The 21,765-nt window shown below is 42.3% G+C and overlaps 1 protein-coding gene across 1 annotated transcript in view; it reads left to right on the forward strand.

The window, feature by feature from the left end:
* LOC126101300 (nascent polypeptide-associated complex subunit alpha, muscle-specific form-like) overlaps positions 1–7,441 on the forward strand; it is a 131,011-nt gene extending 123,570 nt beyond the window's left edge. Inside the window, exon 8 of the mRNA XM_049911979.1 lies at positions 7,198–7,441. Within this exon, the coding sequence (XP_049767936.1) occupies positions 7,198–7,441 (244 nt within the window). The remainder of the gene's footprint in view (positions 1–7,197) is intronic.
* Positions 7,442–21,765: the final 14,324 nt, after the last annotated feature.

Here is a 21,765-nt window from a genome sequence, read left to right on the forward strand (position 1 = left end):
CCTCATCAGAAAACGTATTAAAATTTTAACGTGACAACTGACAAGTCGTCGTTTCGAAGCAGGTTCTCCTCAGAAGCAAAGACTAATAATTAGAGAACCACGAAAAGTGAGAACTAATGAATCGGAAGATATGTACCCCAGCATTTCAGCAAAAGGTGGTTAATCTTCCCCAGAGATGGTGTATGTGTAGGCCCATTAGCGTCCTCAAGTGTACTACGGGAAAGATTAGCGTTACATCAATGTCATACACTGATGAACGGTCAGCTATACTGTACACCTGAAGACGTGGATCAAAGTTTTGTCCATCATAATGAAGCTTTTGAGAGTCCATAGACGAAACGTTTCAGGATGACAGTGATTGAGCTTTCCACAGATGCTACTACGATACTTCTTCGACTACGCAGCCAGACCGAAGATTTCAAATCTCATTCTCAAATGTTTTTTGAATTATTTCGTGATGCAGTCAAAATGTTTTCATCAAAGTGTTAAAAACGTCAGTATAACGCTTATCCGGTTTGTTGTTGTTGTGGCCTCTGGTTCGTAAATTGTTGTTGTGGTCTCCGCTCCGAAAACTGACTTAATACAGTTTCCCAATCTAGTCTACTCTCTACAAGTCTCTTCGTATGTGCACAATTATTCCATCCCTAATCCTTTTGATGCTGTTTGCTGTAGTCGACTGCTGTTCGGTCTCTACAGTTTTAACCCTCTAGACATCCTTCCATCACAAAAGTAACAATTCCTTGATGCCTCAGGATATAGCCTACCAAATCTACCTCGTCTTTAAGTCAACTTCTGTCACGAAGCTCTTTTCTTCCCGAGTCGATTCAAAACTTCGTCAATGCCTATCCGATCTACTCATCTAATACTCAGCATTCTCGACATCAGTTAATTTGCTACCTAATAGCAGAACGTCGACCATTTTTAGCGTATGGTACAATTGCCTAAATGTCTTGTGAAGTAAAACATTAAATGCAAATTTCCAATGAAAATCAGGTCATTGATTGATATTCAGAAATGAGTAGAATTTCTTCCTCATTGTGAGAGTAAGAATAAACGTTATGAAACGATTTACAAATATGCTCAAGTTCTTATAGTCCAGAAAATTACATTCCTTAAAATAGGTAATTAGTCACTTTTTGCTTGAAATTACTGACTTCCAGCTGTGTAAGAGATAATAATTTTCTGGTCACCTCGTGCAATTACTATGGCTTCACTAAAATTTTCTTTTCACCTTAAAAACGGTATTCTTAAGCATTAATCCTTCCAGTAGTTCCCTATTTATGTAATAGATGGTAGGAACATGACGATGTTAAACATGGACACAGACGAATTTTTCAGACATTTGAATGGAATAGTGCACTTGCCAGTTATGAGACTGATTCGAAAGTAAGGCAACAAGAGCTGTTGTCACAAATTTTAATCCACATGCTGTTGTACTGACACCCTATGGAATGCCAATGAAATTTCTTTAGTTTTAAAAGCTGCTCACTCTACATGTCCAAGTGTTTTTTTGATGTGTAGACGAAATCCAGGATACACTATACTACCAATGACCCATTGTAGCAACCTCGTATCTTCCCACTGTACGTCCAGACTGGTTGAGTGTCACCTATCATTTAAAAGCTTCTTTAATGAACAAGCGATGTGGATCAGTGGTTAAGGTGCTAGATACTAGCCACTGATACCCGGATTTAGTGTTGAGCTGACCTCCGTATAGCAGTTGAGGAGAATGGAATGGTTACTTTTAAAAGTCCGCAGATGGATTCCTTCGCCAGAGTTGTCGAATTCAGGCTTGAGGTCTGCCCCTAATCACCTCGACGTCAACAGCGCTTTAAATTTTAATTTCCTTTCTGTCTTTCTTCAATGGTATATGGAGATGGAAATCGCTGGGAGACTCACGTGGGCTGTAGTGAGAACGGTCTCACGAGAATTGTTGCGATGCTACGGCTTAGAAATACAATATGCTGTCCTGCCTACAGCGATAGATGGCTCTAACCGATACTAAAGTCCAGCATTCGGTCGTGACACGATTTCAGTCATCGTTGGTGATGCTGACATGTCATCAGAAATATTCACTGTGCCAACTTTTGGGCTTCTTCGTGAGGCATCAGTGCCTCATAACTCGGAGCCATGCCTTTTAATATTGCCTCTGATAAACAAAGAATATATTGATAAAAATACAAATATACTTATTATGCATTCTTTGCAGAGAGTTCTGGGGCATCTCATCAGTCTTGTCACTTGTTCGATGTTGTATACTTTCCTATCATTGTCTTTCCCTTCATTTTCTGTTCTCTATATCTTCCTCTAGTAGCATACAAGTTTTTCCCCGATACTCTAATACACGCACTATCATCCAGTCCCTTTTTTTCTAATTAATGTTTTCCATACATTCCTTTCCTTGCCGATTCCACAACGAACCACCTCATTCCTTTCCATAACACTTAACTCTCTTCATACTTCCGCAACATCATACCCCAAATGTTTCCTTTGTCATCTTTCCATTTTTCACACAGTCATGTTAATGGTTCACTTGTAAACAGCCATGTGCTCCAGACATACATTCTTAAAAATTTCTACCTCAAGGCCTATGTTTCACATTACTGTGTTTGATTTTAGAAGATTTTTTATGATAGGGTTCCCTCTCTTTTCCTGTGTTAGTCTTCTTCTTACATCCATCTTCCTTACCCCGTTGTGTATCATTTTATTCCAAGGGAGGTGCATTCCTGTACTTCATCTGTTATGTGTCACTCAATTTTAGTACCTTTTTAACTAGTATCATTTCTGCTACTTCTGAATACATTCGTCCTTCTTCAGTTTACTCTCAGTTCATTTTCTGTGCTCACTTTATTCAACAGGTCCTATAATTCTTTTTCTCTTTCACAGAGGATAGCAATGTCATTTGTGAAATTATTGATATCCATTCACCATGAATTTTAACCCTACTTATGCAGCTCTTTTATTTACCTTCACTGTTTACTTAATATGTAGTTTGAAAGCTTTTCATAATTGGAGCTCCTTTCTCCTCATTTTCCTTTTGTGTTTTTCACTCTTGGTTCTGCGACATATTGCATGTCATTCGTCTTTCGTTCTAGCATATACCTGTTTTTCTGAGGATTTCGAAATTCTTGCATCACTTTAGATTGTCGAACACTTTTTCTTAACCGGCAGAGCGAATGAAGGTGCCTTCATTTTCGTTTAGTCTAATTTCCATTATTAAGTGCAACAGCATTATTGCATCTCTGGTGCCTTCACCTTTCTGAAAACCACACTGACCATCATCTAACAAATCCTTAATTTTCTTTTCTTTTCTTCTGTATACTGTTCTAGTCAGTAATTTCTGTTCATGAGCTGTCACACCGATTGTACGATAGTTTTAGCGGTTTTAACATCCTTGCTATTTCTGGTTTGTTTGGATAATACTTTTCCAAAAGTCACATGGTATATCTCCATTCTAATAGATTCAACATATTAACTAGAAAAATAATTAAATTGCATTTTCCCTAATGACTTGAAAAATTCTGAAGGAATGTTATGTATCCCTATTCTTTTATTCATCACATGTCTTCAGTCGCATATCTTACTCCAGTACTGGATCCATTATATGTTTAAAATCGACACCCACTTCTTTTTTTAATCATGTCAGCAGGCAGTTCCTTCCACTCGTAAGAGAGCTCCAGTGTGCTCTTTTGAACTTGGAACACCAGTGCACAAACGCTGAAAAGGTCACTTAATAGAACATCATCTACTGGTGAATGAATGACTTTAATATTATTTGTTTCGGGATAACCCGTCATCATATAGCAGATATATAGAATGGGCATACATAACTTCCAGAGACAGTTTTGACCTAATTGCTTTCTCTTCCGATTTTAACACAGGAATTCTTTCCACATGGATAATGTTACCGACTTTCCTTTCAAATCCTCCACAAGTTTTGAGATTTCAGTATAGTAAACTGTCCTTCCGACGGCCATTTCCTTTTCGATTTCTTCACTTTTTCCTTGCAGCCATTTCACTTGAGCGTTCTTTCACTTCCTAATGATTTCGTTCGTCAGTTATCTATGCTGCAACATTCCTCTCTGTTATGTAATTGTTGTCCGCATTTCATTCTTTCATCCTTGAAGTACTTGTTCTTTTAAGCACGTTTCTTCAACTGTCAGTCTTCTTTGAACACCGTTTTTAGCAATGTCGATTCTTTCTCAATCGAAATACGTGTTGTGGTATTTACTAACGCAGGATGTTCAGATTTAGAGATCTCAGAACTCACTTTACGAACCCCCAATACTTCAGTGACTTCACTGTACCTAATTCTTCCTGAGAAGTCTCTTAAACTTCAGGACAGACGTTACCATTGTTAATTTACTATCTGAATCTGTACCTGCTCCCTGGTACGCCTTGGAATCAAACACGTCTAAAGACAAAGTAGTCTCGCACTCTGGGAATGAGAAGAATCCTGCATCGTCATTATACGCAAGTACCTAGTAGATGTAATTCACCATTGCCTTTTTCTGACCTATTATGAACGGTCATGCGACGTGTTTGGATCGTATGGATGACTGTCGTGAGTATAGAATGTGTTGAACGGTTTCTGTTGTTATGTTTGAAGGGAAGGGAAGGGAAGCGGCCAAACCGGGTGCCGACACCTAACCTACTCATCTCGAATAGCGCCATGGTTGCCGCTGATCTTAACGTCTCCATCCGACGAACGGATCACAGTCAATAGTGTCACATGCACTCACATCATGAGACACTGTGGAGAGGTCTAGAATATTATCCAGGACATTGACGCAAAGACTGTTGATCAGGAACTTTACGTCACCACCTCTCCTCCCACCGCCGACAAAATATTGCCAGTGAAAATTTTCCAACACTACGATTCGAGCCAGCATACTTCCGAGTCGAGCGCCATCTCACAGGCGTGCGTTAGTGAGCTCAGCTACGGAGGAGGGTAGTTTACATAACTTATTACGTTTAAAGCTCAGTGTCAATGTTAACTGAATAAATGGTGGCGGAAGTCCAAAAAAGAAAATCCACAGTTAAGTCTGCTACCCTGAAAGACTTTGTCAAGAAGCCGAGAAGTAGTGAGTTCACTTCCATTTCGTCTGTGAAGTTAATTAATTGCACGTCCGCTCTTGTTACCTTACTTATTGACGAGAAGAACGCGGCAAGTCCCGTAAGCCGATTTCCCACAAACTTTGGCTTATCCGTAGTTACCCGATCGTCTTTGAAAAAAGGGTGGTCAAAATTTTCGAGGTACTTTATGTGCATTTTAGCAGTTAGTGTGTTCACCTGAACCGCTCTCACAGTATCTAGCGATCTTGCTTCACGTTTTTTGCGGCCCGTATCCGAAACCCGATTATTATTTTAATTTTTTTTTACTTTTTTTTGTTTTTCAGTTATCTACCCGTGTGCGTAGAAGATTACTACACGAATGTTTTGCAGTGTATGTTGAAATAATATTGTCTACTAATTGTATGTCTGGTGACTGAACTAAACCAAAAACGTAAATGAAAAGGAAAATTATTTTAAATTCTTTACATTGAAACTCCTTTAGTGTTTCTTACTACACAATCAATCAGAAAAATTATCTGTTACGCATGGCTTGCCACGAAATTATCGAAAACGGGCGAAATCTTCAATAATATTAACGACTTTTTTTCCCGAGTGAGATTCGTACGAAGAAACGTCACTGTGGCAAACCTGCCTTGACGTAATACTCGTAGTGTTCGATATATCTATGTTACGAATGTTTCAGCGGTTGGTATCGTGCAAGGAAACACACCAAATCTTCCTGAAGAATAAAATATAAGATATTAATACAAGAAATAATACAAGAATGAAATATAAGACTATGAGAGTTTAAAGAGATTGTAACCCTTGAAAATCCCGCATCCGCATATATTATAAAGGGTGTAAATTTTAAATTTACAAACCAGAATAACTCGAAAAATAAGCTTCACACGAAAAAATGTGTAGAATCCAAAGTTGATTATTTTCGAGGGAGACATCTGCTGATGCTGAAATTAGTCCACCACCCCAGCCCCCTGGGGGTGGGGCGGGAGGCAACTTTAAAATTTCATATGGCAACCCCCATTTTTAATTGCATAATCAGTTTCTACATAAAAACTACGTACATTTTGTCTTAAACATTTGTTTTTATTCTTGTTAGCTGGCGCTGTAATTCAAGAATATCCATGTTCTCATTTTTGGGTGGAAAATGGTTACGGATAAATAAAAAAATACTTATTTACTTCGTAAATTTTGATTCGCTGAAACTAAAACTCTCCCTCTCTCCCCATAGGGTGGGGTCAACATTTGTAAAACTCTATCCTCTGTCGAATTTATATATAAACATTTTCCACGCAAAAATGAGAACATGGACTTTCTTGAATTACAGTGCCAAGTACCAAGAATCAAAATAAATGTTTAAGACAACATGTACGTAATTTCTTATGTAGAATCTGATTCTGAAATAAAAAATTGAGGTTTCCATTTGAAATTTTAAAGTTGCCTCCCGCCCCACCCCCAGGGGGCGGGAGTGGCGGGCTAATTTTAGCACCAGCAGATGTCCCCCTCGAAAATAATCGACTTTGGATTCTAATCATTTTTTCGTATGAAGCTTACTTTTCGAGTTATTCTCGTTTGTCAGCTTAAAATTTATACCCTGTATAATAAATGTATGCCAGTTGTTGTGAAATACAGTTGCAGTTTTATAATTACTATAAAGCCCTGTAAATTGACAAGAAGTATTCGCCCAGCTACCCTTCACGGACATGAGTATATAAGTGAATGAAATAAAATAAAATTAAATAAAACAGTAAGTAGATTTCGAACAAAAGTGTAATGACGCAACACTAACCACTGTAGCAGCACTTTCGATGAACTTGTTGCACGCTAAAAGACGTTTAACCTACGTCGAAAACATCGAACGTCATTTCCTCAGAAACAGTTGATATGGCCGATACAGAGTTCGATTATTAGCACCCTTCTTCCATAGAGCCAAGTTTCTGGGAAATGTGCATATGGCACTTGCAGCGTTCCCCTCGTGAGTTACCGCCCTATTGCGCCGTTCCATAAGGGATACATTCGGGAGAGGTGGTATCTGTAGTAGACGGCAGTGCTCCCCGTAGTTAAAAGAGCGCGTGATGAGTCTTGAGGTGGCTGGGCCTACAGCAGTGCGCCCTGTCCCAGCAGACGACCCGCGAAGCCGACCCTGCTGCAAATCCAACAGCGAGAGACAAAGTTCTACACGTCGATAGACGACCTGTCGCCCGAGTACTCGGGCCTGCCCTTCGTCAAGAAGCTCAAGATCCTGAACGAGCGCCAGAAGCTGGCCGAGCTGGAGCGCACCGTGGCCGCCGCCGGCTTCCTGCGCAGCTCCAGCCTCGACTCGGGCGGCGCGCCCCCCGGCTGCCTCGACGGCGGCCTCACCAGGTGAGTGCCAGGGTCCTAGCTGCGCTACTGTCCACCACTTGAGCGTCGCCAACAAAAAGAGAGCATAAACAAACCGGCCAAAACATTAGTCACCCCTAAGAAACATCTACATTTACAGTGCACCTAAATATAGGCAACCCATAAAATAAATTGTGTTGCCTATCCTAAGGTGGACGAACTATTTCATGCACTATAAGACAGGCAACCCAACGTATATACTTGCACCCAGGATGGAGCACGTCAGTTGGTTACCTCTCTTAAAATGCACTACTGGCCATTAAAATTGCTACACCAAGAAGAAATGCAGATGATAAACGGTTATTCTTTGGACAAGTATATTATACTAGAACTGACACGTGATTACATTTTCATACAATTTGAGTGCATACATCCTGATAAATCAGTACCAGACAACCACCTCTGCCCGTAATAACGGCAATGACACGCCTGGGCATTGAGTCAAACAGAGCTTGGATGGTGTGAACAGGTACAGCTGCCCATGCTGCGTCAACACGATGCCACAGTTCATCAAGAGTAGTGACTGGTGTATTGTGACGAGCCAATTGCTCGGCCACCATTGACCAGACGCTTTCATTTGGTGAGAGATCTGGAGAATGCGCTGGCCAGGGCAGCAGTCGAACATTTTCTGTATCCAGAAAGGCCCGTTCAGGACCTGCAACATGCGGTCGTGCATTATCCTGCTGAAATGTAGGGTTTCGCAGGGATCGAATGAAGGGTAGAGCCACGGGTCGTAACACATCTGAAATGTATCGTCCACTGCTCAAAGTGGCGTCAATACGAACGAGAAGTGACCTGACGTGTGACCAGTGGCACCCATACCATCATGCCGGGTGACACGGCAGTGTGGCGATGACGAATACACGCTTCCAATGCGCGTTCACCGCGATGTCGCCAAACACGGATGCGACCATTATGATGCTGTAAACAGAACCTGGATTCATCCGAAAAAATGACGTTTTGCCATTCGTACACCCAGGTTCGTCGTTGAGAACACCATCCTATCTCCGATGCAGCATCAAAGGTAACCGCAGCCATGATCTCCATAGTCCATGCTGCTGAAAACGTCGTCGAACTGTTCGTGCAGATGGTTGTTGTCTTGCAAACGTCCCCATCTGTTGACTCAGGGATCGAGACGAGGCTGCACGATCCGTTACAGCCATGCGGATAAGATGCCAGTCATCTTGACTGCTAGTGATACGAGGCCGTTGGCATCAAGCACGGCGTTCCGTATTCCCCTCCTGAACCCACCGATTCCATATTCTGCTAACAGTAATTGGATCTCGACCAACGCGAGCAGCAATGTCGCGATACGATAAACCGCAATCGCGATAGGCTACAATCCGACATTGATCAAAGTCGGAAACGTGATAGTACGCATTTCTCCTCCTTACACGACTCGTCACAACAACGTTTCACCAGGCAAAGCCGGTCAACTCCTGTTTGTGTATGAAAAATCGGTTGGAAACTTTCCTCATGTCAGCACGTTGTAGGTGTCGCCACCGGCGCCAACCTTGTGTGAATGCTCTGAAAAGCTAATCATTTGCATATCACAGCATCTTCTTCCTGTCGGTTAAATTTCGCGACTGTAGCACGTCATCTTCGTGGTGTAGCAATTTTAATGGCCAGTAGTGTACATTTACAGCGCACCTAAATATAGGCAACCCAGCTTTCATCCTACCCTTGGTTCAAGTAAATAAGTTGTGTTGATTATCCTAAGGTGGACGAACTATTTCATGCACCGTAAGACGGACAACCCAACGTATTTACTTGCATCTCGGGTGGAGGATGTCAGTTGGGTTGCCTCTCTTAAAATAGGCGAAATATTTCATGCTCCTTAATATAGGCAGCTTAACTTACATAGTGCACCGAAGGTGGTGGATGTTAGTTGGGTTGCCTATCATACGGTGCAAGAATTATTTTCTACCCTGTATAATCTGCAAACGACTGTCAAGAGCAGTACCAGTTATTACTGCTTTTTCTCGTTACATTCAAATACAGAGTGTCGGAAGTATTATTGATTAATTGTCTATATGCAGCCTGTAATTAGTCTAATCTCATAATCGTGATTTCTATGGGACTGATCAGTAGAGGATCTTAGTATACGAGAGGGGATCCAAAAGTAACCGGAATCGTAATGCTGCACATCGTATACTTGTGGTAGCAGGTTGCGCCGCCAGAGGGTTGTAGTAGGAGCTCTGCTGAGTCATTCTGCCACGCGGCGTCACCCAATAGTGAGAAGTGTGGTTTCTTTGGCAATTCTTTGAGTGTGCGTACAGTGCAGACGTGACACGAGGAAATGGCTAGTTCTTACGAACAACGTGTGGCAGTGAAGTTTTGTTTCTTACTCGGCAAGAATGCAGCAGAAACTGTTACGATAATTCAGACAGACTACAAAGACCATGCTCTTAGTAAAACGCAAGTGTACGAATGGTTTTCTCGATTTATAAAGGGAGAAATGGTGGTTCAAGATCAGCCTCGTTCCGGTCGACCTTTAACTACTCGAAGCGAAGACATCAACAAAAGACGTGATCTCATCAGTGAAGATCGACGCAGGACAATCGACCAACTCGAGAACTTGTCTGGGTTGTCGTGGAGCTCAATTCAGCGCATCTTGACCATCGATTTGGGGATGAAAAGAGTGGCAGCAAAATTCGTGCCGAAGCTTCTTACAGGAGATCAAAGGGATCGTCGCATTCAAGCCTGTCTCGAAATGAAGGACGCGTTCAAATATGATCCACATTTTTTCAACAAAACCATTACAGGTGATGAGTCATGGTGCTATGGGTACGATCCAGAAAGTAAACAACAGTCATCACAATGTAGGTCACCTGGCTCACCTCGACCAAAAAAAGGTCGACAAGTGAAATCGAATGTGAAAACGATGTTGATCTGTTTTTTCTGTATTTTTTTTTTAATCAATGGGATCGTACACTCTGAATTTGTCCCTGAAAACCAGACAGTAAACCAACAATTCTATTTGGAGGTTATGAAACGGCTTCGCAGAAGTTTGTCACGAAAACGTACGGTTTGGTGGGATTTTGGCGTGTGGCTCCTGTATCGCGACAACGCTCCCGCGCACACAGCTCTCATCGTTCGCCAATTTTTGGCCTCAACGAAGACGACTACCTTGACCCACGCGCCCTATTCGCCGGATTTAGCACCCTCTGACTTCTTCTTATTCCCGAGGATGAAAAGAGACTTGAGAGGGAAGCGTTTTGCGGATGTGGAAGACGTAAAACGCAATGTCATGAAAGTGCTAGCAGGTATCAAAGAGGACGAATTTAAAAGGTGCTTCGAACACTGGAATGAACGTTTGGGCAAGTGTATTAATGCTAATGGAGAGTACTTCGAAGGAGATTAAGGTTGTATTTTAAAACAATAATTTATATGCTTTCTAGAAAGAAATTCCGGTTATTTTTGGGTCCCCTCTCGTATTCCAAGATTCTCGTAAAATGGTTCTAGGAACTTCCTAAATACATTTTCACACGACAGTTTTCGTCTATCTGCAAGAGTGCAAGTTTTTTCATCATTTCCGTGACGCTCCCCCGTGGGTCAAATAAACCTGTGACATTTTATCCTGCCCTTCTTTGTATACTTCCATTACCCCTGTTAGTCCTATTCAGTACAGACCTCACTCACTTGAGCAATATTGTCAGACTGGTCACAAGAGTGTTTTGTATGCAGTCTCCTTGTTGACAACATTTCCGTAATATTCTAACAGTGAACCATCTCCTGCCACTTGCTTTACATTCGAGTGGGCCTATATGGCCGTTCCAGTTCCTATCCCTACAATTTGTTATTCCCAGATATATGAGCTGACCTATTTCAGTTGTGACTCATTTATATTGTAGATATGGGATACTACGTTTTTTTCGTTTTTTGAAGGATATAATTTTAAATTTCGCAACACTCAAAGAAAGTTCAAAATCTTATCAATCTCTGGCTGAATATTTGTGCAGATTTCTAGCAGTCAGTATTTCATTATACATTGAAGCGCCGAAGACACCGATATATGCATGCGTATTCAAATACAGAGATATGTAAACAGGCAGAAGACGGCACTGCTGTCGGCAACGCCTATATAAGACAAGTGTATGGCAAAGTTGTTAGACCGGTTACTGCTGCTAAAATGGCAGGTTACCAAGATTTAAGTGAGTTTGAACGTGGTGTTATAGCCGGCGCCCGGCAATGGGACACAGCATCTCCGAGGTAGTGATGAAGTGCGGACTTTCCCGTACGACTATTTCACGAGTGTACCGTGAAAATCCGAAATCCAGTAAAACATCAGACCTCCGACATTTGCTGCGGCCGAAAGAAGATCCTGCAAGAACGGGACTAACGACGAATGAAAAGAATCGCTCAACATCACAGAAGTGCACCCTTCCGCAAACTGCTGCAAATTTCAATGCTGTGCCATCAACAAGTGTCAGCTTACGAACCATTCAATGAAATATCATCGATATGGGCTTTCGGAGCCGAAGGCCCACTCGTGAACCCTTGATGACTGCATGACACAAAGCTTTACTCCTCGTCTGGGCCCGTCATTACCGACAATCGATAGTTGATGATTAGAAACATGTTGCCTGGTCGGACGAGTCTCGTTGCAAATTGTATCGAGCGAATGAACGTGTACCATTATCGAGACTGCCTCATGAATCCATGGACGATGTATGTCAGCAGGTGGTGGGAACTCTGTAATGGGGTGGGGCGTGCGCGGTTGGAGTCATTTGGGATCCCTGATACGTCTAGATACGACTTTGATACGTAACACGTACGAAACATCCTGTCTGATCACCTGCATCCATTGATGTCCATTGTGCATTCCGAAAAACTTGGACAATTCCAGCAGGACAATGCGACACCCCACACGTCCAGAATTGCTGCAAAGTGGCTCTAGAAACACTCATCTGCGTTTAAACACTTTCGCTGGCCACCAAGCTCCCCAGACATGAACATTATTGAGCATATCTGGGATGCCTTGCAACGTGCTGTTCAGAAGAGATCTCCACCCCCTCGTACTCTTTCGGATTTCTGGACAGCTCTGCAGGATTCATGGTGTCAGTTCCCTCCAGCACTACTTTAGACATTAGTCGAGTCTATACCACGTCGAGCCGCGGCACTTCTGGGCCGTCGCGGTGGTCCTACACAACTTTAGGCAGGTGTACCAGTTTCTTTGCTCTTCGGTGTGTATAACTGCATCACCTCCGAAATGTCTGGTGTTGTCTGAAACGTGATTATTACACAGCATGAACAACCATTGTCCCAACACAGTTCCCCGAACACATGTGAAATTACTTCTACATCTATTGCTGCCACTCCATTGAAGATAAAATTCTGTGTCCACCCCTCCAACAAATCTTCAATCTAGTGAAAAATTTCGCTTGATATCCCATATGATAGTACTTTCGGTAATGAGCGTACGTGTGCTACTGAGTCAAGAGACTTTCGGAAGTCAGGAAGCACTTCATACACATCACTGCCTTCATCCATGGCTTTTGCGATGTCTTCCGAAAAAGTGCGAGTTGGTTTCCATGTGATCGATGTTTTCCGAATCCACGCTGGTTGGCATGGAGAAGATCCTTCTGATCGAGGTAGCTCTTTTCGTTTGTGCTCAGACTAAGTTCTAAGATTCTACCACAAACGGATGTCAAGGATATTGAACGATTGTTTTGTGGACCGCGTCGGCTGCCTTCCTTGTAAACGGGTGTGACCTGGTCTTTCTTGCCACCACTGGGCACAGTTGTAATTAAATGAGGGGCTAACTCAGCCGAAAAACAGCATCTGATAGGGATTGCCTCAGGTCCTGGAGCTTTGTTCAGTTCAACTATTTCTCATTGTCACTGACACTAATATCCATTACGCACATCTTTTGAGTGGAGCGGGAATTAAACTGGGGCAATGCTGCTGGGTCTTTCTTTATAAAGCAACATTTTAAAAAGAGTTAAGCATTTCTGATTTTACTTTGCTGCCCTCAACTTCATCTCCAGTCTCGTCCATGAATGACTGGACGCTATCTTTGATGCCTCTGTGGCTGGTGCAATATTTTACAGACCAGTAAATATTTAATTTATTTATCTGTTATATTACAAGTGTCATCATGGTTCCTTTAAGAATTAAATCGATAAAGAGCCGGTGTGACTTATTTTTTATGACAGAGAAACTTCGTATAAAATTTTTGAGGTTATGGTCACTAACAAATTCGACAATAGCTTTTACTTAGCATAAAAGCAGATAATGTACACTCTTGTTAAAAGAGAAAACTAATGTCCAAGCTGTGTCAATTATTTACAGCAACCGTAAATCAAAAACGCTGCTTTACTACGAAATAACACTAGTGTGTAAAACGAAGGTAACCTTCACATTATTTGTCACTGTCAAGTAACGTAGTTCGGTGAAACATGGACCATACATAGAAAGAACTACTATGGTGTAGCGCAGTGCAGTGCAGTCCAGTGCACATGGCAACTGAAAGAAATACGCAATAAGACGAACATAAATCACACTTTTATTTAGAGACAATAATTACAGTTAAGCCGTCGCTATTTATGATGGTCCCCTGGACACTACAAAATGTGAGACATCGTTCGTAATAGGGTGTGTCATCCCCATGGACGACAATCAGTGCCCTGGAACGTACACCTATGCTGGACGCAAGGTATGTAAGGAGTGCTTGTGGTAGGAAGTTTCTATCCTCCACCAGCGAGGTTTACAACTGATGGATGATCGTTGCTGCAAGTGGACGTGCTTCCCAATGCATCCCGCTAGTGCTTGAAAGGATTTCAGTGGGAATACGGGCAAGCATGTCTATCTGCCGAATATACTCTCGTTCCAAGAGCCCCTCCACCAGTGGATCTTAAGTTCCTTTCCATTTTCCACAGACAACAATTCAGACATTTTATGCATCGCCTAAAAATAGACTCGCTGGGGTACTATTTGAGACTCTACGCAAGAATCTCCAACTCCGCCCTCTAGTTGGTCTAGGCACGCAGGTCTAGTTTGATGCAGTGGCGCATTGTGATCCATAATAACTAAGTCAGGGCCGAATGATCCGTTGAATAAACGCTCATGGGGACGAGTACAGTGTTACAATAACATAGGCCGATGAGAGTCCCGTGATGAAGGATTTGGAGGTCATTACACCCAAGCAACATTATGCCTCTCCACACTACGTGGACAACGAAATTGACCGTTTTGAGCAACGCAGGACGTACCCTCGTATGGTGAGAGGTGGGAACACGTAATGCACCCAGGGACACCAACAATGAAACTTCCTGGCAGATTAAAACTGTGTGCTCGACCAAGACTCGAACTCGGAGCCTCTGCCTTTCGCGGGCAAGTGCTCTACCAACTGAACTACCCAAGCATGACTCACGCCCCACCCTCACAGCTTTACTTCCGCCAGTACCTCGTCTCCTACGTTCCAAACTTAACAGAAGCTCTCCTACGACCCTAGCAGAACTAGCACTCCTGGAAGAAAGGATATTTGCGGAGAACATGGTTTAGCCACAGCCTGGGGGATGTTTCAAGAATTAGGAACGTAGGAGACGAGGTACTGGCGGAAGTAATGCTGTGAGGACGGGGCGTGAGTCCTGCTTGGGTAGCTCAGTTGGTAGAGCACTTGCCCGCGAAAGGCAAAGTTCCCGAGTTCGAGTTTCGGTCCGGCACACAGTTTTAATCTGCCAGGAAGTTTCATATCAGCGCACACTCCGCTTCAGAGTGAAAATCTCATTCTGGAAACATCCCCCAGGCTGTGGCTAAGCCATGTCTCCGAAATATCCTTTCTTCCAGGAGTGCTAGTTCTGCTAGGTTCGTAGGAGAGCTTCTGTGAAGTTTGGAACGTAGGAGACGAGTTACTGGCGGAAGTAAAGCTGTGAGGACGGGGCGTGAGTCGTGCTTGGATAGCTGAGTTGGTAGAGCACTTGCCCGCGAAAGGCAAAGGTCCCGAGTTCGAGTCTCAACCGGCACACAGTTTTAATCTGCCAGGAAGTTTCATATCAGCCCACACTCCGCTGCGGAGTGAAAATTTCATTCTGGAAACCAACAATGAACTTCAGTCTGGCCTTAGCTGCCATTGGTTTTACTTGGTTGTTTCGCTTTAAATCGCTTCGTACACATACACTGATGAGCCAAAACATTATGACCATCAGCATAATAGATTGTTTGTCAGCCTTTGAAACAAAATACATCACCGATTCTGCATATCAGGAAACCGACATGTCGTTGGTAGGTTTTTGGAGGTATGTGGCATTAGACGTCTACAAACCGGTTTGTAATTCGCGTAAATAACGGGCCGCTGATTGCGTGCGCTGTGATGGCGACCGATACCGACCCAGATTGGTTCCATAGGATTTAAATCGGAAGAATTTTGCCGCCGAGACATCAACGTGAGTTCTCTATAATGCTCCTCTCCGAGATGTGGACAATTACACTGCTGAAAGATGACATTGCCGTCGGGGGAAACATTACGCATGAAGGAATGCAGATGGTTCGCAGCTGTCAGCGAGTCTTCGAATATTGCCACAGTTCCCATACTAACGCAGGAGAATATCCCCCATAGCATAATACTGCTCCCACTAGCCTGCATCCGTGGGGCGCGGCACGTTTCGAGCCGCCGTTCACCTCGATGACGGCGTTTATGAAGACGGCCATCGACCTATTATAGGAAACATACGGTTTACCAGAAGAGCTGACAAGTTTCATCGACGGTCGATTCCGATTGTCCCATGCCCACTGAAATCGTAACTGACAATGTCGTTCGGCCAACATATGAACAACTATAGGTTGTCTGATGCGGAAGTCCATGTTCGACAATGTACGATGGATGGTGTGCTCCGAAACACTTGTGCATGCACCAGCCAATTGTGGTCTTTCCGCAAAGATGCCACAGATCACCATCTATCCTACTTTACCGAGAAAACAAGCCTCCGAACCCCATATTCTGCGAAGAGTCCAACTATTTAGCGCATAGTTATAGTTTCACTGTCTTTTTACCTCTTCCCATAGATGTTCACGACACTAGCACGTGAACATTCGACCGGCTTCGGCATTTTCGAGATACTCGCTCACAGGCTCTGCTTAATAATAATCTTCCCTTTGTGAAAGTCGCTTATCCCAGTGGACTTCCCCATTTTCAGGCCATATTTATCCTAGTGTGATCCCCCGTCCGTGCCTGCTCCGCTTACATTCTTTTGTAACCGCGTCACGTGCCCGCAACGCCACTAGGCGCCATCCAACGTCGCGATGGGAAGTGGTCATAATGTTTTGGCTTATTAGTGTACACCTAGGTATTGCACGGACGTAACTACTTCCAGTTACTGATCTGAAACCAAGTAATCATACAATATAGGATTTTTATACCTTTGTTCGCGCAATATGTTACATTTGTTTATGCTGAGGGTCAATTACCATTCAGTGCACCAAACGTCGAACCTCTGCAGATCTTCCTGGGTGTCGCAACAATTTTCTAGCGTTGCGACTGCTGCTTATAGACCAGCATCATCCGCGAAAATCCCCTTGTCAAAAAAATGGCTCTGATCACTATGGGACTTAACTGCTGAGGTCATCAGCCCCCAGAACTTAGAACTACTTAAACCTAACTAACCTAAGGACATCACACACATCCATGCCCGAGGCAGGATTCGAACCTGCGACCGTAGCGGTCGCGCGGTTCCAGACTGTATCGCCTAGAACCACTCGGCCACCCCGGCCGGCGCCCCACGTCAGCCTACATCGTTATCCATTTGGTGATTTACATTTACTGTAAACAGTAAAACTCGATAACACTGCCTTGGTGCAGACCCGAAGATAGTTTAACTTCTGAAGATTTCTTTCCGTTATGAATGACGTGCTGCATTTCATTTCCCAGAAGCTCTTCAATACAGTCACAAAACTGGTGAGATATTCTATACACTCGAATTTAGTTCATTAGACGACAGTATGAAAAATACCTACAAAGGACACATAAATAGTGTGGGTGCCAGTTTCTTCTGCCTTCTTCATTTCGTGGACGCATTGTTTGCGGAATCAATATTTCGTCTTACGAGGAATGTTTATACGGCTATCGAAATATGGTAACTCTGTATGGAAATGCATTTACATTAATTTTCAGTAAAAATACGGCCTAATGAAATTGTACAGTAATTTATAAATACTCTGTGCAATGACCAGTAAAATGAAGTGCGAGAGCTTTGCTTACGGCATTCTCCGTGTGAAGGTCTGCTGGGCGTTAGCAGGTAGCAGCAGAGAGCGCTCCTGATTCTTGGCCGAGGTTTCGTTCCATGCTGCCATAAACTTCTTCCGGCGTCCACCTTAACTTACAGCCCATGTGTATTTTTTTTATTTTGTTTCTTCGTATTTATCAGATAGGATCACTTAACAACTCCAATTCCTATTCTTCCTTTGCTTTCCCTGTTTTTGCATCATTCTTTCATCTTCTCCTCATGCTGTCTTTCCGTTCTTCTGTTAATGATGTTTTTTAGATAGGATCACTTAACAACTCCAATTCCTATTCTTCCTTTGCTTTCCCTGTTTTTGCATTATTCTTTCATCTTCTCCTCATGCTGTCTTTCCGTTCTTCTGTTAATGATGTTTTTTTATTATTTCTTCTGCCTTAAAGGATTTCTAAATTTAGTATTTTATAAAAGCCTTCTTTCTCTTTGATGTCGTTTCTTTCCATATCTTTTCAGATTGTAATCCTTGCTATTTTCGATACCGTTACCCAGAAATACAGGAAGATTTGTTTTGTCAGCCTGTTCTCATTAATTCAGTCGAGATGTCCAAGAATATTAATCTTCACCTTGCGCTTACTTACGCCTTTCTGTTTTCATTTTCAATGACCTCCGCAAAAACTAAGTGTTTTGTTTTCCCACTAGACACTGTCACAGACTATCCAGAAATCGTATCACAATACACACTTAATCATCACATATAAATATCCCGTAATGATGGAGATATAAACCTTTTGAGCTCATTGTGGACATAAATAAACGGTGACTGGTAACCGTAAACTTGTTGTTTCATTAGGTTTCAATCAAGTCTTTAAAATACGCAAGCTGTATAATTGGATAGTATCTTGATACATTAAGTATCGGGCCGCGTGCATATGAGCTCATTCTTTCGCAACCTCGTGGTGAGCTGAATTAGCGCCTCTGTTAGAAAGGCGGCTTCTATCACACAACGGCGAGTGGAATAGTTAGGTGTGTTGTCAAACTGACAACGTGACTCCAGGCCCTGAGCACACCAACTTCGACAACGTACCGTATACCAGTCGGAAGACTGTTACTGTTTGAGTCACTGCACTTCCGTCCCCCAAATAATCAATTTCAAAGGCCATGGCTTACGTTCTGTTTCGGACCGGGTGCGGCCGTTAGAATACTCTAAAGTAAAGAAGTTTGACATATGTAATCAAGCTCGCAACCTCATAGTTTCAGAGAAATCGAATAATTAGGGACTTCGAATCGTTGCAGATATATTGGAGGAGGATAATCATAGCTAGCTCAGGCGGCGGCTAATTGCTGTAACGTCTGAAAGCAGATAACAGTCTGTTAACTTACGAGTGACTTCGAATTGCTTTCATTTCAATACATTTTTCCGCTTTTAAAAGGAAATTAAAGCTGTCGCGATATTTACGTATTATATTTTCTAAACACACTGACGGAAGAAAAATCGCTACATCTAGATGTCGTAAGGCATAAACTGAGGTTAGTAGCCGTGTTCCTACATTTGGAACATGATGTATATTCAAATTTCGCGCCAGTTGCAAAGAGTGGCCCTAGTAGCGTCATTATGAGGATGCAAATCAGGTTTGCTTTAAACACACGCTGTAACGGTCATGAGCGTATACTTCGCCAACCTGCGGACAGGATCTCCCTCGTAGACACGACGACACGATTAGACATTACAGAGGCACAGTGATACCAAAGGGAGAGAAACATCGCACAGCAGAAATCAAGACCTTACTTTCGCTCAGTTGTACTCAACAAGCATGACACATGAATCTGCTATGATAGTTCTATTGTGGAAGTTCTGCACTCGACCTCACGGGTAGGAAGATGCCTGAGATAACCAGAGGGCGTAAACTTCTATATCGAGAATATCGATTCCAGATCTCAACGTAGACAGTTTTACGTGGAGGCTGAAATTCTCTCGATATTGCCCACACTACGTACCACTACGATAATGTTGTGCACTACAGAAATGCCACATATACTCTTTGTGGTTTGACGGGCTAGTGGAAGCTTCTGTAATATGATGATAATGATATTAATATCGCATCTATGAAAAGATTTACAATGTTCGTACGAATAACAACCACCAAAGACGATCTCAGCTTCAATGGAAAATGCTATGCACAATATTATACGTAGATAGAAAATCAGATACTCAACCTCACCGATCACAGCCACAAATTAAATCTTCCAGCGTGTAACTCTATTACGTAACAACACACTTCGCTAAGCAATGGCTTAACAGAAATGTTCAACTCGTTTTTAAAAATATTTACTAACCGACGAATAAATATCTTTCAATTTCAAAGCCATAATCAAATTCGTAGAACCAGCTAATTGCAGAGTGGTTGTCTGCACTTTTAAATAATATTTATTTTACGTCGCTCTTTCAGACGTGTAATTTACTGTCTTGTTTACTTGACGATATTAATCAGAGATAACTTCTATACGTATTAGGCATGCCACTACAATATCTTTGTATAAGTTTAATACCAACATATTAATTTGTTTTAAAATTCTCCCCCTCTGAGGAGTCATTAAATTGCCTTTTTTTTCAAAACTTAATCATCTTTTCCTTTAAATAAAATCGTAGAGGTAATCTCTCTTCTTTTTAACTTAAGAAATGTGAAATAATTCCTCTATTTGCAACTTAACAAATCTGAACTAACATTCCTTTTTCTTTGGGAATTAATATCTTTGTTTACTGTAACGTTGTCCACTTTTCTCAGTTAAATCTTTTACTTTCTGTTGTGTTGGCAGAAGAGCCAACATCGTGTTACTAGAGGAGGCCGAAATGCACGCGTTTTAGCTCACGCAGCCTGGCGTGAGGAAGGAAGAACTATACTGACGTGAGGTCTGGAACTTGACAAGGAATTAGAATTCAGAAAGCGGACGTAGTTAGTTTGATACATAACTTTAATCCATTAATGATGAACGTCGCTCTTGACTGTACATGATTCACAATATTATCTGTTCAGATTATAGTAACTGAATATAGCGTCTTGCTAGGTCGTAGCAAATGACGTAGCTGAAGGCTAAGCTAAACTGTCGTCTCGGCTAATGAAAACGGATGAAGACAGTGAACCATCGCTAGCAAAGTCAGCTGTACAACTGGGGCGAGTGCTAGGGAGTCTCTCTAGACTAGACCTGCCGAGTAACGGCGCTCGGTCTGCAATCACTGACAGTGGCGACACGCGGGTCCGACGTATACTAACGGGCCGCAGCCGATTTAAGTGCTACCACCTAGCAAGTGTGGTATCTGGCGGTGACACCACACTTTCTTTTACCATTGTACTTTACGATATTTACAAATTATTCGTTTGCTATTAAACTGGACTTGTCTTTTAAAATATCCTTGAATATTTCATACGGGGCAAATGACACTCAGGACACTATTTTTATTTTCACAACAGAGACTTGTGTCTTTATTGACTGTTTTCTTTCATGTGCACGTACAAGTATGCTTTGATTCAGTGGAAAAGTAATAGAAAGAAAACTGCTTGAACTTCAAAATAAACACAAAACTAATCCCGCCTTTAGCGTTAACTTTCCGCGAACTCAGTGCTATTGAAATTATTGAAAACTCAGGACTCGTTCTATAGGAGAGAATTAACGTGCCCTCAATAACAATAGTTCGTGCTTTGTCGTTTACAGTTTTATTGCAAAAGCTACTGAATTTGAGACAGAGCGTTCAAATCCCCTGCTAACTTAGGTTGGTTCTCGTAATATCACACAGAACAGTAGGACACCCGTTCTCCTCATTACAAAGGTAATACAGCTCATGTATCTACATAGAGATTTCCAAACAGTAACTAAAATACATCGAGGTCCACACTGAAGTCGCAAAATAAGCCCTTATACAGTATCGCAAAGTCACTATTTCCTAAGTACTTGCTTTCCTCCAAATCCCCTAATATAACAACGGAGAGGTACTATTTCCTTAGTGCGTGCTTTCTCCACCTACAAATTCAAATAAAGACGCCACGTGATAACGTCACTTACCCCCCACAACAAAATGGAAAATGTCCAGTCCAACCGAGATACGGATCGCCTACAAACAAGTGGCTTTCGAGATACGCTT

This window comes from Schistocerca cancellata, chromosome 9 (assembly GCF_023864275.1).
Source record: "Schistocerca cancellata isolate TAMUIC-IGC-003103 chromosome 9, iqSchCanc2.1, whole genome shotgun sequence".
NCBI lineage: Eukaryota > Metazoa > Arthropoda > Insecta > Orthoptera > Acrididae > Schistocerca > Schistocerca cancellata.